Source organism: Pholcus phalangioides, unplaced genomic scaffold (genome assembly GCF_987345545.1).
Source record: "Pholcus phalangioides strain wild (caught in Gottingen) unplaced genomic scaffold, Ppha-v1.0 ptg000007l_1, whole genome shotgun sequence".
NCBI lineage: Eukaryota > Metazoa > Arthropoda > Arachnida > Araneae > Pholcidae > Pholcus > Pholcus phalangioides.
In genome coordinates, this window is record NW_028301600.1 from 64,376,388 (window position 1) to 64,396,455 (window position 20,068).

Here is a 20,068-nt window from a genome sequence, read left to right on the forward strand (position 1 = left end):
TACAATCAGAGTGTATAACTTGCAGGGGACTTTGGAGTGGTGCTCAGCTCAGGGCCCCATATTGCTAAAATGGCTGCTTTTCAGGTCGGATGGAGCACACTTTGCGGGATGCATTCGGTCACAAGCTGTGGTTGTGCTATAGGGAGCAATGGTAAAACTCGTGTTGAATTTTTCTTCTCAAAAACTCACTCACATAAAGGCCGACCCCCCCCCCCAATATAAGAACGAATATTTAAATAAAAGTATGGCTTTTATACACAAATATAAACCACGATGTATAATATATAATAACAAAAAATACATGTATAAATTTAATTTTAATCACAAATACGGAAGCTTTTTTCACGAAAATTTACTAAACTTGAAAATTTTATTTTCTTTTACACGAATTCAAACTATATACTGCCTATATTCTCATTTATTTATTTATAAAAAAAAATTAGAACACTCCAAAAACTCCTTCTTTTAAGCACGGTTCTTGAAATGATCGAACTCAAAAGCCCAATTTTACACTGCGCCCGAAATTTAAGCTTTGTTCTTCTCCAAGGTTCTTGAGTATATTTGTGGTGAAACATATTTGCATAAAAGAGGGATTAGGCCCCTTGAGCTGCTTCCAACAAATTTCATGAGGACGGACTGCACCCTCCCCCATAATGATTCATGAATATGCAATGCATAGTGCGTATCCCCGCACCGAATATGCCCTTAAATCCCATATATACGTATAAGAGACGTCTGGCAACCACAGTCCGCTTCAAGGTTTTCTTCCTATCAACTCTTCGGCTTTCTTTCCAAATAAACATTTTTGTGAACTCTCGTGAATACCTCACTTAATGTGATTTTTGCAGACCGTTGCTACCATATTCTGTCATTTGCAGAGTTCATCCCTTCAAAGTTTAAAAAAAATAACTTTGCTTTTGGAAATGAAGATGTTGTGTAATAAAGAAGAAAATGTGATAACCACAAGGAGTAAAGAAGGCTGTTACGTGAAGAGGAAATTCCTATTTCCATTTATATTACGTCTGCTAGACTCAAGGCGGTGCTCTGTTTTCCTCTATGTGGGGCCGCTACTGCTTGACACCACATTGTCTTGGTAGGATTAACAAGGGGTTTACACAGTGCCGTAACTAGGCAGGTGCACTAGGAAGGGGAGCCCAGAAGGGGCCTAAATGCAAATTCTTGCACAGGGCACAGGAATGGGTATTTACGGCACTGGATATACATCACACATCAGAAAATCACTGAAAATCGGTGAAACTTCATAGACTTGGCCGAATTCCTGTTTCCGACTCAGTTTTCCCTGTCGAAAAAAAGTCTTCAACTGCAATGAAGAAGTAGAGACTATACTAATTTACTGCGCATCAACTCTGGTCATATCGCCATACAGCTATTTACAACCAATTGAGTTTGGTCAGAAATATTTCTCTCTAGAGCAGTGGTTCTCAACCGGTGCTCTGCAGAGCCATTGGGGGTTGTGTAGTCTCCAGGGGCTCCACGGCCGCTCGAGGAAAATAGAAAAAAAACAGTAAAATTGAAAAAAATAATTATAAATATTTTTAAATAGTAAAAATAAATCAGTAACTTTGATGAATAATTAAAAAATTGGCCTATGGGGCTCCGTCATAGAACTTTTTTACTTAAAAGGGCTCAGCGAGTCAAAAAAGGCTGAGAACCGCTGATCTAGAGAAAGTTATGTTATACACTTCTGTCCTCGTCTTAAACAGGGGCATCTATCGGTGAGGTGATCGGTAGGGAAGGAACTTATCATCTATGTTCTTCCCCAGAATCCAACTCACGGTAGGTAAGGAGCATGGTGGTAAACGAGCATCTTACCACTGTGCCAAAGAAAGTAGAGACTAGTGCATCGGGAAGGACTACTCTGAATGTAGTTGCATGTTAGGGGTCTGTCCAGACTTTTTTTTGTAGAATCCTATTTTTTTGAGAATTTTCATAATTTTTATGAAAATGGTCTTTACTTTTATGAAAAGAGAACTATGTAGTTAATTAATCATAAATGAAATGCAATGCCGAATTTATGGTTTCGTTAATTTTTATTTTGTGAAACGGGCCGTTTCTCAGATCCGGAATTTTGTGAAGGATCCGGGAAACATCAGAACAGACCCTCGATGTTACTCTTTTCTTTTTGATTCTAGAAGTTGAAGACTTGTTTGTTGATAGAAATTTCATTTTGTATACGTGCGAATATAAAATAGACGTATTCACGTAAAACATTCGTGGATATGACTTAGAACACAGCTTAACTGTGATTTTTTTTTTATTACGACTTCTGAAATTCAAAGCATATTTATTCGCTTCCAATGTATGAAATATATTAGTAAAAAATATTAAAGATCACACACCTGGCACAGTGTGACTGGATTTCTGGCCAAGAATATCCGGAATAAAGCTTCTAGTTGATTCCTGCAGGTTTCCCACTAGTTTAGATGCCACAAATTTTCTTTGAAGACTAGGTGTGGAATCGGACGTTTGTGTTGCTGTGTTGGTGACACTAACAGTCGTCACATGCGTGGTATTTGTGATGGATTTTGGAGCTTTTTCGAAAGCAAGCTTGTGGTATAATCGCCTATTGCGAAAATCCAAATTAACATAAATGGCTTCTTCTTCGCAATCACCCTGTTTTTCCGCTTTCACTAAAGCTGCCTCTTCGGCGTCCGGAACTATAGCAGCACAATATAATGGACTAGAGTCAATGGAATATGGACGAAACTCGGTTTGATCCCTGCTTCCATTTATCACAGGAATCTCCACAGATGTGTTCGAATCAATGTTCTGCAACCTTATTGCACCGTGTTTTTCACTAGAATGTGATCGCTCTCCAAAATTATCATGAACTGGTAGACGACTTCCACAAATATAACTATTTTCTTTAAAATATCCATTTCTGCTTTTTGTCCTGCAATCACAGAGAAACGTTTTTAATGAAATTGCATTGAATGTGTGTATAGAATTTTTCTATCAGCAATATACAGCCTGAGTTAAGTATATTTTCTATAAATTTTTACATTATCCCGTCGGTAGCACCAGGTTTTAGGATCCCTGCTAGTATAATTGGTAAATATTGAGCTTACTCATTATTAAGTCACCCAGCTCGTGAAGTCATTTTTATTTAGTCCTCAGAGATAACGTTATACCGAGGTCTGACTGTATCTAGAGGTTATAATATCAAACGTGTTACAAGAGAGAGAAAGAGATTGAGTTTTTACGTTTAATTTTCTATAAAACTGTAGCTTAATATTAGGGCTGGTCCGATTAATCGGGTCGGTTAATCGATCAATTGTTGATCGCAGTTAAAAATTTTAGTTGAGTTAATCGATTGATCAATTCGATTAAAATCCAATTATAAAGTTTGCAAATTCAATTCAGCAAAAAGTTTATAATTTAGCTTGATTTATTTGACAAAACCAATTTTTGATTTCCAAAATTTGAATCAATTGGGGAACGCATGTCGATTTAATGGAAATTGGTGACACAGAAATTTCAGTTTCAAATTGAGTTCGATGGACGTTTTCCAGAAGACAAGACCAAAATTTATTTTTTCCACAGTGAAAACAACCGTTTTCTTTTATTCCGTATAAATTTTTGGTATTCATATTTTTGCAGATTTTTTTTTAGCCACTTCGTTGGGCAATTTGCCTGTTGTATTTGGGAAGCATCAGCTGTTCTGCGTATGAAATTAATAAAAAATATTTTTAAGCATCAGTTAATATTATATAGTTACAAAATATATTCGATTAAAATTCGAGTAATCGATCAAAAATTTTTGATTAACCAGTTCAAATTTTTTTAATCAATTTCCAGCCCAACTTAATATGTTACCGAAAACATAAAATTATCGGTACATATTCAGGGCGTAGCTTATACACTCACACCAGCTAAATACACAAATTTATATCTCACTCACAAAATCTTTCCCTGCAAAAATGCCATACAGGGGCTGATTAGAATTGTTTATCCACAAGACTCTTTACAACCATTGACATTAGAATTATACTTCTAACTACACAAAGTTTTTAAATGCCATGCAGTTTCTTGGAAATATCATTTTTTTTAAAAAGGACTTTTTTTATACAGTCCTTGTGAGCGAAACCTTCCAATTGGTGAAATGTAAAACCTGCTCCGAATTTGAAAAAAAATTCCATATTTTCAAGTGCAATCAATGTTTATGAAGATATTTAACTATGAAGTTTTCAACACACACTTTTATCGTCAATGATTGAGGTTGTAGTTTACAGACTGCGGAAATTTAAATAAAACTGAAAGTGAAATATACACTTTCAACTATATTAAATATTGAAATGTTGTAAAAATGTGATTCCCATTGTGACCGAAAAGTCACAAGGCCAATTAAAATCATTTTAGTCTTTCAAATCAGAGGAATCATAATTTTTAATAACTTTAAAAATAGCTTTTTCAAGCCAAGTGGTTACATAACGAAACCACCTTTACATTTGCGTTTCTCATGTGACCAGTGGTGTGAAGTTGGAACCACAACGTTTCCCGTATTTGCCTCTATCTTCCAAAGAAACAAACGACATGATTTTTTAAAAATTTCAAAAGGATTTTTCTTTTTCAAAAATACATAATAAAATAATCTAAATAGATAAAATGTAGTTGGGAGATAATTTTATTTGTGTACGTCAGCTAAAAAAGGATATTTTGAAGACAATACAAATTTATAGACACAGCCATAAGTCGCCAAAATATAGTAATTTCACATCTTCAACATAGGGGTCATTCAAGTATTATGTCAGCATCGATGGGGGGGGGGGAGGAGTTTCCGGTTTGCTAACTTTTGGTGACAAGGTGGGGGGGGGTGTTTGGATGATGCTTATGTCATCAACCACCTTTAAGAAAATATAAAATATTCTTAATGGCATCTTATTCGGTGCGCCAAAAACGTAAAAACCTTTCGATAGTTATTTGGGCACTTGAACTAACATTCTACCTATTGATCCCTAAGTCCCCTACAGAGCCACTTTAATGATCTATAAATGTTTCACGGATCCTTCTAGTGCTCTGGAAATGTTTCCGGGCCGCTTAAGTGCTCTAAAACTGGGCCACGTGTCACTCGAGGGATATGTGCCACGAATCTAAGTGTTCTGCAACTGTGTCGTGGGTTATTCAGGTGATCTTTGAATGTGAAAGTGATCTTTGAGGCCTGCTTCAGTGATCTGAAAATGTGCCACGGGCCACTTAAATGCTCTGGAATTGTGCCACGGGTCATTTAAGCGATTTGTAAATGTGCCGCTTATTTCATTTTTACATTTAGGTTTGGGGGGGGGGCAAGTCACATAAGATAACCTTCAGGGCCACATGTGGTCTGGGGGTCAAGAGTCTACCATATATGTCTTAAAGGGTGGGTCGCAATGAATTTTTTAAACGAAATTTTGAGTTCTTACCCTTCAAATAGCATTGAAATTAACAGAAATCGATTATAATAACACATATAAAGGTATTTGCTTTCGAAATTGTAATTTAAAAAAAAAAATATTTTTTTTTCGTCTGGGGGGGAGGCGCACGAGTCCCCTATGCTCCCCCTCTCGCGTACGTTTCTGATCCCACCAATATTCGTTAGGAGGTAAGGGACAATGATGACGAAATTTTGCTGACAAGTGGGGAGGGGGTCAAAAATGTGGCCAAAAATGTGGCTTACGTAATACTTGAACGGCGATATCGATAAATTTTGCATTTAAAAATATAGAATTGCTCGCAAACGCCTTTTTGGAGCACGCATTTCACTATAGAAAGTTTCAGTCTGTGAACAAACAATACAAATCATCCTGTGTATAGCATCAACTACTATTTATATATTTTTCACGAATATATTCAGTAGCAAATATCGAGTAATTAATACACTAGGTGGCGATAAAACGGCAACGAAATAGCTCTGGTAAACGACGGATGAATATCGTCATACATATGCTTCTTATTTCAGAGATGTTTTAAAACAGATTGATTTTAAAATCATATAGACAAGCACTACATTTTCCACTGTATAGGATGACGCATCCTTTTCTGCATATTTACGTACTCTCAATCAAACCTAATAACAAATACGCAATCTGTTTTTCAGACCTATTAATCGAGAAAACAGAGTGCGACGTATATACACTAGAAATACGATATTATTCATTATCATTCATTACTACTTTCATTGACTAAATTGATGATTCACTAGATACGATCGATAGAAACATGATCCAAAAGACAAAAAAAGAAGAAAGTAATCACAATTTTTCCCATCCATCCATAACAATAACCGCAACAAATTTCACTTTGAGCAAGTTATCATACATCATATCGCAACTCGGCCATAACCACGTGAGATCAACCAGCACTGGAGCGGGAGGGGAGAAGCAACTACCCTGGGTGGCAATCTTGAGGGAGCGGCAAATTTTAGGGATAAAAAAAGGAATAAAAGAGATTTTTACTTACGGGCGAAAATCCTAGTGATGGCTCTAGGGGCAACCATGGCATGCCTCGGAACCCGAGATTCTAGGAGAGATCCCCAGGTAAGCTAATTAGGTGTAGAAAGATTAACATGTGGGATCCGTATAAAAATATATTACGGGCCCTGCAAGTAGCCTACACTCTAGCGTTTTACCCCCATCTATATTGTTTTTTCCTCCGTTTTTTGAATTCAATAATCTCAGCAAATATTGCACTTAGAAACTTATACAGGTTCTATAAGTGCTTTTCACGGCCTTTATCTCATCAATCGCCCGTCGTAGAGGTATGATTCCGATTTATAAAATGCTCAACAGGCGTTCGAAAATTAACCTGTAGCAGTTTTAAGAGTGGAAATACAGTGTGTCACAAAATAAAAAAATCTAAATTTTAACACGGTTCGTGTGCTCAAGAGCCCAATTACAAAGTTGTTGCCCTGTCTCTCCTGATGCCATAAACAAATTCCACGTTTCTAAGTGCAATATTTGCATTGATATTCGAATTCCAAAAACGGAGAAAATTTGGGAAAGAACAGCGTAAATGAAGGTAAAACGGGTTTTCAGCATTTATCGCTGGTTTTTACCAAATTTCCTCCTTTTTTCGAATTCGAATATCTCTGTGAATATTCCACTTAGAAATATGGATTTTTTATGGCATCAGGAGACAGGGCAATAACTTTGTAATTGGGTTCTTGAGCACACGGGGACCGTATAAAAATTTAGATTTTTTTTTAAATTTTATGATACACTGTATTTTCACTATCAAAACTACAATAGGATAATTTGTGAACGCCTGTTGAGCATTTTATAAATTGGAACCATACGTCTACGATGGACCGTTGATGGGATAAAGGCCCTGCTAGCACTTACAGGACACTCTGTATACAAATTCTAAAGTTATTATTAACAAAATTCGCTCCTGAATAAAAACCAAATCGGTGACCTACTCGTGGTAAACGGGACCGAGACCACCTCAGATTACCCGAAAAATTATAGAAAATAACTTTCAGAGGGGAGGGCCTACCTATATTTATTTTATAGTAAATATACTTGCGTAGTAGTGAATATACTGCGTATATAGAGTGCAATGAAAAATTGGGAAAATACAAGGTCCATCCCTGGGCCACCAGGCTAGTTCTCCGTCAGTCACTTGCGCGTGAAGTGTCTTTTACTTACATAAAGAAATGGGCATTTCACTTGAAGTTAATGTTGAAAATAGAACTTATTCTCATTTGATGATATTTAGTTGTCCTAATTTGACTTCTTTGGACCAATGTGTCTTCTTCAAATTAAAATTACTCGCATTCGTAGGGAAACTGAAACAAAACGTGTTCGTGGCGTGAACTGAAATATCGAGGTTTTGAAAGGAATTTCGAAAAATTTCCAACACCTCGGATTATCCAGAACCCCGAACTTTCGAAACTCGAATTACCGATACTCTACTGTAGTTGTGATTAAAAAAAAAGTCAAACTTCAATGATCATAAAAAAAATTTAAACCAGTTAGGACAATTACTGATTTTAGGAAAAAATGTGACGGTACTTTCAAGTACCACTTTCTTTGCTCTGTAACATCCCTTACATACGTTGTTGGGCATTGATACTTTGAAGTATAAAGGCTGTATAACAGCTTTACGATTACCGGATGACAGCACAAGCGTAGAATAACTAGTTTTTTCAATATTCCGAAGATTTCTGCATGAAGATTTACTTTCACAGTCGCCATTGTAAGCAGTTATCCTTGCAACTTTATAGAGACGTAATGCTAAGAAACTAGTTAAGGTGAATGCATAATATTTTTTCCTTACTCATTATTGATGCAAATTTTGGTTTATGTCAGTATTTTTGTAAAATAATACCCTGTGTTTCAAATACAAAGCAAATTTGTGACTGGTACTCCGTCAGAAAAGTACCGTCAGTACGTGGCGAGGTGTCGATTTCATATAAACGATAAAACAAGGTAATTTTATTATAATTTGAAAGGGCGGTTTTCTTAATTTGCAGAAGTAGTAAATGAAATATTGATGTAACGCGTTACTCTGAGGACTAAGAGAAAATCTATTTAGGGATTATCGTTGTATCGAGAGGCAGAGCATATCATCATAATGCACCACCAAATTTATGCTCTTCTTTGAAATATTTTCCGAATTCTACGTTGTTTATCTTTGGAACTTATTGGCCTCCAGAAAAGTTATAATTAATAAGTTAATTCATAAAATTCATTTAGATGTATCGCCTTTGCAAAAACGTATGAAAAAGATCATTCTCTCTTTTCTTCGTGATAAAATAAATAGATAGTCACGGAACTATATTATTCAACATATTTGAATTGTTTTTTTTTTGTAAGCGTATAGTGCTGACCCTTTTACTACCTACGATACTTTAAAGTACCACTAATTTTTTAACCCCCGCAAATCACTCACATATCTTGTTGGGTGTTGATATTTTTGAAGTATAGGGCTATTATACTCTACGACTACCAGATAACAGAACAGATGTGGGACAACTAGTTTTTCAAATATGTTAATTAATAAAATTCAGTTAGATGATTCACCCATTTAAAAGTGTCTATCGCATCACCTACACACTGTGAATTTCCTAACAAATGTATAAAACAAATTATGGCTTTCTTTGTGGTGAAATAAATAAATATTCATTATTATGTTTCATTCAACATGTTTCGATTGATATTTTTTATTTTTAGTGTAAGCGTATAGTGATGAGGAAACTTTCAAGTACCAAGTTAATTAATGCATTGTATGCTGAACAATTAAATTTTTTTTCTTGTTTTTAAGCTTTAATTAAAACTAAAATGACCTATATCAAAAAATTTAGATGATAATTACAGTATTTCGTTTTTTCATAACGTAGTAGATAAAGGGTTAAATGACATTTTGGAATACGAGATACAACAGTGTCAACAACTTATTGAAGTGCGTTTTTTATAAAATCGAAACATTTGCATGTATATGAATAATATTTGAAGAAAAGATAAATTTAATACGGCTTACTGGAGAGCTGGAGCAAAGTCCAGAAAATCCGGTGGCGGCGGGAAAGGATCGTCAGTATGAGCGACTTCGGTTTCGTTATTGTGTGGATGCGGAGGCAACGGCAAATCAGGGCTAGACGACGTCATTGAAGCAGAAGACCGAAGCAATTCACCACCCTGCTGCTCCTTGCTTTCTCTACTGATGAAAGGAGGTGAAACAGCAGAGCAATTTTTTCCCAGTACACGAAGCTCTTCGTCATCTTCTTCTTGCTCCTCTTCAACATTACCAAGGGATAACGAAGATAAGTCTGTTGTTGGTGGTGGTGGAGCAGCAGCAGAGGTAACGGGTAACACCACCATCGTGGAGTCATCATCACTCTGTATTCTTTTTGGAGGCACCTGTGGCTTCACTACTGGAATTCCCTGGCGATTTCTCGGTTCGATCACGCTCTTTGCCAGCGTCTCTCCCTGGGATGATATCACTTTGACAACGGCATTCTCGTTCGGATTGTAGATCTTCTTCAGGAGGGCTTTCCTTCCAGGCGCGTGAATCTTCTGAGTTCTGCGAAGCATAAGGAGAAAACAAGAATATATTGAGATGCTGGAAGCATAGACGGAGAATTTTCACGAAGGAATGAAATTGGATGCAATCACAGTTACTGGAATTGCTTCTATTGAATGCTTTATAAGACTTCTAATCATTCCAACTAGTGCAAAGCACTTTAATGAATCCAACCGAGCGTAAAATAGCGAACTAAAGTTTGGCAAGCACCTATGACTAGTTTCTTCTGAAAGAATTCGACTTAAATCTTCGGCTCAAATCGCTAAACATATAGATAAACGAGTGTGGTGCGCATATGCCTACGGCAGAGTTTGGTTCGATAAAAAAATTTATTTCATCATATTTTTCATTCATTTCCGATCCGGAAAAACATACGGTACGCATACTCGTGAGTAAAACCGTACTTGAACAACAATCACAAGTGCTTGGAGTAATTTTTGGTTATAGTATCATTCAGTTTTATAACTGCATCAATAATTCATAAATTAATTCTTAACATCGATGCCATACGCTTATTTATCCACTAAAAACGATATCTTTAGAACCACTAAAAATAACACGATTTTAAAAAAAGATGAATCCAATCACTAGTAGTAACACCTTACGGCAATTGAACATGACCATTAGCAGATTAATAGGAATTCGTGATATTGCACAAAAACATCAATTAACACATCGAGACAACAAAATATCATTCGATCGTTGCATACGCACTATATTCATAAAAGAATCAAGCAAGTCTTGCAGCAAAAAGACGATTCATGAGATCCACCAATGAGTAACACTTCCGAATTCGAGAAATTGCTAATTGAAAACACAGTATAAACTTATTCAATAACACGCCATACGTAGTATCACGAACAGGTACCAAAAAGTTTTTTACTTACAAGTGGTATTATTGTTTTTGATAAAGTTTTATATATTTTTCGTCTAAGATAGCTATTTTGAATTGCAGTTCGTTATGTCAGGGAAAAACACTTGCAAAATAAGAAAAAAAGTTTCACCTGAAACTTTTCTTGTTGTATTAGTAACGATTAAGCCAGTCTTAGAGGATAACAGTTTTTAAAAACGATAGAAAATGTTTATTTTTATTTTTTTCGTCTTACGCAACAACCAGAGATTGACGAATGGGTTTTGGTCTGAAATGGATACATAGCTGTCGAGTGATCGGCAGCAAAAGAAACAGAAAAAGTTGATGTATTTCTATTTTCTTTTCCGTCCATTTCTAACATCAATCGATCTTACCCGTACATTGCGGTAGTTTGAAAGCGATGTACTTTTGATTTCTTTTTTCTTTTATTGTTAGCTTCAAAACGATAGAAAAATGAACGGCAAACCTACGATCTGACTGTGAAATGCTAAAGAAATCTTACAATACATCGATTTGTCAAAAAAAAAAAAAAAAGCTGAAAGAAAAAAAGCAAAAAAAAGTTAGTGTCGAGATTCTTAAGTATTTGTTATGTTGGTACAATACCACACAGAGTATCTTTTTTCTCTTCCTTCTCAAACTTCCTTAATGCGTTACCTCGTTATTCTGGAATTAAGAAATAAAAATTGAAACTTTTTCTTTTCCTCGAATCTTTTATAAGCTGTTCATCAAGAACACATTACGCGAAAAAAAAAAAACAATGGAGTCTATTGATAAAGTCATTGTGGAAAAAAAAATTACATGAATTCAAATAGAGTGTAAAACGAATACCGCGAGAAATTTTTCAAGAAGATCTCTTTCAATTTGCATGTGCGTGCCGTGAGTATAATTTCAATTTTCCTCCATCCCAGAATCTATACATCTTATACGTCACAAATTTGATGTACTTCACACACGTATTAAAGTTGATAGAATTATGCAATATTATACAGAGAGTGTTTGGATATTGATTGCGTATTTCGTTCGAATATGTCTCGATAGAGATAGTCGCGTCGAAAGTAACTGAGGCCTGTTGCCGAAATTGGCCACACCCGAGGGTTGTTAGCAATTATCGGAACCTGCTTTCATAAAAGTTTGACGGGAGTGATTTCGAAAAGATGTATGGCATCCATACTGCGTGACTTAAAAAAAAAAACAGTCGCGGTATATTGTAATGTACGATAATGTGAAGCTTCAGGAGGAGGTGTGATCTATGGTTGGTTCTGTTGGACTGGACTAGGATCAGCAACGAAATAAAGTCAGGTGATAATCTCAGCGCATTAAACTCTCTAAGCGGCAATCACGAAATATGTCGTCTACCTTAATGCTTTGTATTTCGGCAATCACGATAAACTGTATCTCACTTCCTTAAAACTCTCTTATTTTGCCAATGTCATCGTTACGTCTAGATACTTTGTAACGACACTTTTTCTAAGACATGTTTTCCCATTCCCCATAACCTGTCGATCAACAGTCCGTGGACGGAATCAGCTATTTTTTACGTTTTGATAATAAAAGGAGAGAGACGGTGTTTGAAACATAACTTTCTTTTCTTTCCTTTGGTGGTATAGGAATATGCGTACAGTATAATTAATAGAAAAAGATTAAAAAAAAGTACTTCTCTCTTCCCCGGTCGGAATTGAGGTGGGAAGCCCTATCTACACAAAACCTGAAAAGTCCAAAAAAAAAAAAGATGTGATATTTTAAAGAAGGGTTTGGTTATTTGCACTTTGCCAGTTATAATGTGGATCAGTGAAATTTATAACCACTTAAAGGGTTAACGACTATCTTCAACCATCAAGGGGCATTTTTTTCTTCTGAAAACGATGACATGTTTTAAGATGACAAGGATATACAACGGTACATGGATCTGTAACTGTGAGAAATTTGTTGAAAGAGCACGAAGTATCATTCAGATACTTACACTAGCCATTACTAGGTTCTGACCTCAATCAAATCGAGAATCTATGGAATTTGATATAGAGAGGAATCTAAGAGAGAGAGAGAGAGGTATCTCTTTGATTCTACTTTGATCAATCAAGGTGGTGATATTCAAGGTACACTAAAGGTATTTAGTCTTGGTGAAATATTAATGTAAATATGGCTACATATAAGTTGTTGAGATGTTGCACGACTTCATAAAATTAATGTTACGATGAATGCGTGATGTAAAGTGACCCAACATAATATCAGAGTATGCACCTTTTTTTGGTCACTCAGTGTAAATTGTTCCTATTTCTTCAGGTCTGTTTCTGGCCGAAATCACGAGGCGTGATAATTTTCTGATAAATATTGACCATCGTTCAAAAAACAAATACTCAAACATATTTTCAAAAATGAAGTGTGTACTAATCTTTTGAATATACAATAGTAAGAAATGAAAACTAGCACATTTCATGCACTTTATAATCTCGAAAAGACCGCTACTCACTTTTCGGATTCGCTATTAGGGGACGAGCATTGCTCCACCAGATCTTTATTAAGCTGTACAACCTGTCAAATAAAAACATAAATTCAAAAAATAAGGCAAAATATTCGTAATAATTAAATACATCCTAAGAAAGGAGTCGAATTTAAATAATAAAGATGATTGGAGAGGTTTCAAGATTTTATTGTAGGCATATTACTTGGCACAGTATCACAAATTTTTATCATTAAATTTTTTTTGCATATTAAAGGTGGGTCTACATTAATTGTACCCGGGTTCTTCGGGGGAGTAATAAATACACCTGGCTTCTGTTTTATACATTCTTGCCTTCTAACATCAAACTCTAAGGCAGCAGGGCTATAGCGTGCCTTTTCGTTGCTCCGGAGCAAACTTTTTCTTGGGGCACTCTTGAAAAAGATGCTCGGAAAAAAGAGGGGCTGGTCTCTTCCCGCCTTTCATTTTTTCAATGATTCATTTTGTAAGTGAATCACTTCCAGATTATTTCAAACAATATAGCAGTAAAAATTTCTAAGAAATATGCATATGCAAAATAAATGTACCGGTTTTGTGGGCCTCCATTTGGCTCGGGGTCCCGAGGCATTGCCCTGGTTGCCCCAGCCTAGTTACGGGCCTGTATGGAAGCCATAACATACAAAACAATTCTAATCATTTGTAAACACCCTGTCTATTACTATCATGAATTTGTTTCATAAATCGAAACCATTACCTATCACTGTTCAAAACTGTCTGCAAAAAATTAAACAAAAAACCCAACTTATTTACTCAAATTTTGAGCATTTAATAAGAATATAATGATGGCGAAGAGAGAGAGACATTATTTATTCAACCAGAAAAAAAAAATCACCAGGACATTTCCCTCCTGTATATTATCTTTAATCGTAAGATATAACAAGAAAGTCGCTTCAACGCAATCTTTTTTACTTTAGTCTTTCGATCATCGCCTTTAAGTCGACTACAAACAATATTTTTGTAGCCTCTCATTAATTCGGGCCTTCAGGGCGATGATTAGAAACGTATCTCCCGTAAGAAAGAGAGTGAGACACGTTTCCACGCAGCCAGCACTCGAGAGCAACACAAAGATCCGCACTTCACTCCCAAACTCGGATTAATGGTTTTCTTGCTAAAGCTGCGAGAACAACAAAAGAATAAAAAAAAAAAAAATCCAAGCATAACTTGTATCGTAAAAGAGTTCGCGGTAGTTCTTTGGAAGTTAGCTGTATTTATTTTCTTGGTTTGCCTTAGAGACATTCTCTATGCTCTTTTTTTTTTATTCTCTTCAAGATCAATGTTATACCAGGACATGAAATCGATGTTCGGTAAAACGGAGAAGAAAAAAGACAAACTGGGTAATCGATAGGAACAATAGCCTTCGAGGCAGTACGAAACTATTCGCAGTTTCTAAGTACGTAGCACGCATACGCACAAAATAAGAAAATAAAATAAAAAGGAAACGCAAAATCATTACCTCACCGTTACAGAATATAAATAGTGGTTAAAGATTAGTTGCCAAAGTGATGGGAAGGTGACAAAGAAAGGATTTCAACATATACTTATTCACTAAAACGGTCTGTTGGCCAAGGTGAAATATTACTCAAGTCACACAAAGGATGCTCGCATTGCGCGGAAAAAAAAAAAAAAAAAAAACACGAAACCCTTAAGTTTCGAACCGATACGGCCATGTGAAGATGAGTCAGCGGGTCAGTGGTGACAATTCCAATGGACATGATTCCCACGTTAAGAAGTCAAAACAAAAGGATGCGACAAATGACGATATTTACATCAGTCATACAGTTATATCACATTATTAATACACCCTTTATCTTTAGAACTGGTGACAGAATTTGAAATAGAAAAAGTATCTAAATAACGTGCCTATTTTAGATATGACATTCCTTCTACTACGGGACGTACAGTATATATGTACTGAGATACTAAATTCAATTTCTTATAAAGTCCTTCTATCCTCTAACTTCCAATTAAAAAGTTGTTGCCTTGTCTTTTCTGAGCTCCCCCCCCCCCCCCCCCCAAAAAAAAAACATGTTTCTGAGTGCAATATTGAGATATTTCAGCTCAAAAATTACTGAAAATGAGAGGAAGAACAGCGTATTTTAAAGGGCAAACTCGAGAAAAATCTGAAACGCACTCTTGCAGCTGCAGTTTATTAAAACTTTCTAACTTCTCAGAGCCCCCTCCCCCCAACTTTCAATCAGCAATATCTCAGCGGATATTGTCCTTAGAAGCAGTGTTGCCAACACACACACGCGCACGCACAGAGAGAGAGAGAGAAAGAGAAAAGACAGGGCAACAACTTTTTAATTGGATATGTTAGAAGACGGGGGGCATATTAAAAAATTAAATTTTGTAGTACATATACAGCCCTACTAAAATGAATATCATATTTGAAATGGGCACTTTATTTGAATACTTTTTCTAATTGAAAGTGCAAGGGGATCCAGAAGTCGCGATCTGTTTTGAAAAAAATATTTAAAAAAACTATTAAAGATAGAGACAAACACAGCTTATATAAAGCATTTGGAAGAAAATGATTCAACGTTTTATTTTACTAACTACAAAATTCGCATACATTCTTTATACATTCTTGCCATGTTATTTGAAACATGGGTGTTTCAAAGAATGAAAGTAAAAGGAATGGAAGTAAAAATATTTTTTTAAATATAATTTATTGATTTGATTCCTGTTGCGCTGTTGCCACTAAACTTTTTAATTAAATTTGGGGATTTTTTTTAATTTTTTCATATCTGTAATTGCATAAAGTTCTGGATGGTCCAGAAGTCCTAACCCGTTTGAAAAAAGTATTAAAAATAAGCCGTTAAAAATAGGGACAAACGACTTAAAGCATTTAAAAGAAGGTTTTTCATAGGTTTTTTTTTTTTTTTTATCTCCGGTCTATTTTACTTCTATCCTTACTCCCATTCTTTGTAACACCTATGTTTCAAATAACATGGAAAGAAATGCGACATAGGTTTGACATCCTCCGCAACACTGAAAGAGTACATGTAGAAATTTTGTAGTGAGTAAAAAAAGTTTTAAAACCTTTTCTTTCAAATGCTTTAAGCCCTCTGTCTCTATCTGTATATATATAATAGCATCTTTCTTTTTTTTTTCAAAAGGGGCCAGGATTCTTGGACCACCCCGTGTTTCTGTACCCAACGGTTCAAAAGATGAAAGATGTATAAATATGTTTTTACACCTAATATAGCCGGTTCCTTCTCAACTTCTGTATCATTCTGCTTGTTTTCCTTCACTTTTCAATTAACGCTGCTCAAAACAATTAGGTTAGCAAATAGTTTGTAAAGTAAATTGCGAGTTGAAAAACATTACAATCTCTAAACTGTAAACTACGGACATTGTGAGGTACGAAAAAATAAATATATGATCCATAAAATTATCTCAATGAATTTTCTGTTGAAAAACTGTAAATGCTCGTTACTCGTCATATCAACAGACTAGAAAATCCAATTTTGTTAATTTCATTGATTGTTTTCGCTTCAGCAGAAAATCGAATGTCGATGGTAGAAACGGCTTTTCTGTTAGAGTGAAACAAAATCCCTCAATCATATATCCTTGTAAACTCCATGTCTGGCAGTTGTGCAATATTGCCCTGTGTCAGTGGAAATGATTTCCTTTATTATAAACGTTTTTCCATCAATTAAGTGAATTTTTTTTATATTTCCTGCATAAATATGAACATTTACAGTTTTTCTTCAAAAAAACTTAACAAAATATGTGTAAAAATTGAGAAAGCCAAATTTTTCTTTCTGTATAAACAAATTACAATGTATTTTGAAAGTATTTCATGAATAACAAATTCTCCAAATTATAATTACAAATACAAGGCCACAACAGGCAAAATGCCCACGAGGTGACTGAGAAAAAGATGCCCATAACAAATATGGATGTCATATATTTCTAAAATGCAGCAACCCAATTAGAAATGCAATTATGAAAACTAAAAACTATATATACATGATAAAATATTATACATTGCTCATAAAAAATATTTATGGTTGTCTTAATCTAAGTATGGATAGCTTCTCGATTTAAAATTTACTTAGTTTAAAAACCTCAATCTTTTTTTTCCATGTACTTCTTTTTACCAAGAAGCACATGTTCTACTAAGACTGGGACCATTTTTTCAAAGGTTGTAACCAAACGTACGATGTTCAGTTCATCAATATTCTGACATAGATTTGAAAAAGTTGGATTTCATTCTAAACTTTTATTTTTTCAACTGGCATCGCAAAACTTTGTTGCATTTAGTATTTCTGACTTGCATCTTGCGCATTAAAATACACGTAATAAAATGTTCTGAAAGAGTTATCACTGAGTTATTCCGTAAAAAAAAAATTTAGTAAATGGTGTTTATTTTTTAAACCGAAATTAGAAAATGCATTATAAGAACCGCTAGTTTGCGTTCTTTCCGCAAAATTTTTGGTCATTAAACATTTTTTCGCTTACTTTTTTTACCCCGACGTTTTTGCGGTTAGTTTAAATGATATACTGATATGACTTTTTTCCCTACAAAATAAACTGTTTCATCTCGCTTCGTTTCACCTTCATTTCCATAACAACACCACGAAGGAAATGAAGTAAAAAAAAACAAATTTCTAGATGAAATATTTCTAGAAACAAGATGTAAATGACACGAGACAAAAAGATGAGAGAAATTTGATGTTTAAAGGATCATTTACCTAAAACATATTTTGCATAACTCCGAAACAAAATGAATGGATAAGTTATAAAAAATGCTAACATCTTGAGAAAATCTTAAAAAGTCACAAAATGTTTGAATGTTTCTGGAACAACAAATAAATATTTTTCAATGATGACATTTTAATAGCTCGAACGAATAGAGGTAACAGACCGATTGTGCCTACTTGCAAAAATAAAATTTTACATAAAACTTTGAAAGTTAAATAAAGTGCACTGTTAGAAAGGAGAGATTGAGAAAGCTCTATTGCACTAGAGTATTCTGCCAACAATCATAAATAAGAATAGACAAAATGAGTGGCTTCGGATGGATTTTGTTTAGGACAAGTCCAACGATACCTCATTCACCATGGTGGCTAAAGTTAAAGGCTGCAAACAAAGTATTAAAGAGTACCGGTTTGTGTGAAATCGAAAATTAAAACAACGTACAGCGACCTAAACATCTCTCTTCACATAAAAAAAGACTGATATGAAAAGTATTTATAAAACTTGATATAGGGGAGACTGTTTTACCTTGGAATGCTATTTTTCAAATATTTTTTCCAAGTCAGTTTGTACCGTAAAATTTAACTAAATACTTTTTAGTATCTGTATACTGTATGAAACGTCGGGTGATATTAAAATTACCTTTCTGTTCTACTAATATAATAAGCATATTTTAAACATAAAATCATATACGGAAAAATAAAAAATATCAAAACAATGATACAAATATGATTGTTAATATATACACATTATATATAAAAATAACACCAATAGTAGGAACGTATTTATGTAGATGAAATGCATAATTATTCTACATTATATACTTGTAGAAAGGAAAATTAATTTTTTTTGAATCTTTAGTTCTTTTGATGCTAGGTGATTCCATTGGAGATACAACATCCGTGACGTCAACATTTGCTCACCTGTCTTCCTAAGGAAATTCACTTCGTAAAAGGTTTTTTTTTGGATGCATCCCACACTGTAAACTTTGTTTTTTCCAACAAATTTGACCAGGAAATAACCAAAGGTGGGTGAAAGAGGAAAAATGGAGCAGCTGAAGTTTTTGTAGGAGAGAAAGTATAGAACTAAAATTTAAAATATAAATTGTATTTAAACACAAAAGAAGTGTTAAAAGTTACCTTAGTTGAGAGTATATTCCAAGATAAACTAGGAAAATTTCAATTTTTTTACTGCTCTAAAATACACGATCTTTTTTATTTCAAATTACACGATGCTCATTTGTGAAAAATATTAATAACTTTATTCACAGCTTGGTATGATTGAGCACTTAGTATGGTTTACCTTATATATAGTTCGATAAACTTGCAATATGTCGAGAAGAAACACGGCAAAAACAAGAGCACAATTTGGTTACTAAACCGTGCCTACTTGCAAAATACTGTCAAGGCCACAAAGACAACACACCCCACAACAACATTCAGTTGTGGGGTTATGTACTCGTATTATAATCTCTTGCACTCCCAAAACGCCATCTAGCATGAAATATTGTTAGAACTATTTCAATTGTTTCTAGGTTTACTATGGTTAAGGTACAACACTTCCCGTATAGCTAAACACTAGGATTATATAATATACATGTACTTATCAGATTTTTCAAAGTATTAATAAACCTATGCAGCGTCTAGAAGGGTGGGGATCGATATACTGACACGATCTAAGTCTGAATTAACATGTCATTAAGAAGAATTACGACCAATAGAACGACTAATCATTAGAGTCGTTCATATCACTTGCGCGTACACACACTCTGGTAAAAAAAGGAAGGAAATATAAGGATGACTACTAATATGTATAAAAAGATCAGAGCGAGAAGCCATTAATTGTTTTCGGCTACTGCCTGGCAACTAAATGACCTTTTTTAGGTACATTAACAGCGCGTCGTGGCCGAAATTTGTAATGCCTCTCGGGCAACGACCGCATGCCAAGATAGACTGAGCTGACCATTTGATATGCTGGTA

General features: G+C 34.8%; 1 protein-coding gene across 2 annotated transcripts in view; it reads right to left on the reverse strand.

Moving 5' to 3' along the window:
• LOC149085627 (uncharacterized) overlaps window positions 1–20,068 on the reverse strand; it is a 143,575-nt gene that overhangs the window by 8,116 nt on the left and 115,391 nt on the right. For both annotated transcript variants that reach the window (XM_089233781.1, XM_089233782.1), the window contains exons 5-7: window positions 13,356–13,417; window positions 9,478–10,017; window positions 2,361–2,914 (exon numbers count right to left, since the gene is read on the reverse strand). In XM_089233781.1, the coding sequence (XP_089089907.1) occupies window positions 2,361–2,914; window positions 9,478–10,017; window positions 13,356–13,417 (1,156 nt within the window). The remainder of the gene's footprint in view (window positions 1–2,360; window positions 2,915–9,477; window positions 10,018–13,355; window positions 13,418–20,068) is intronic.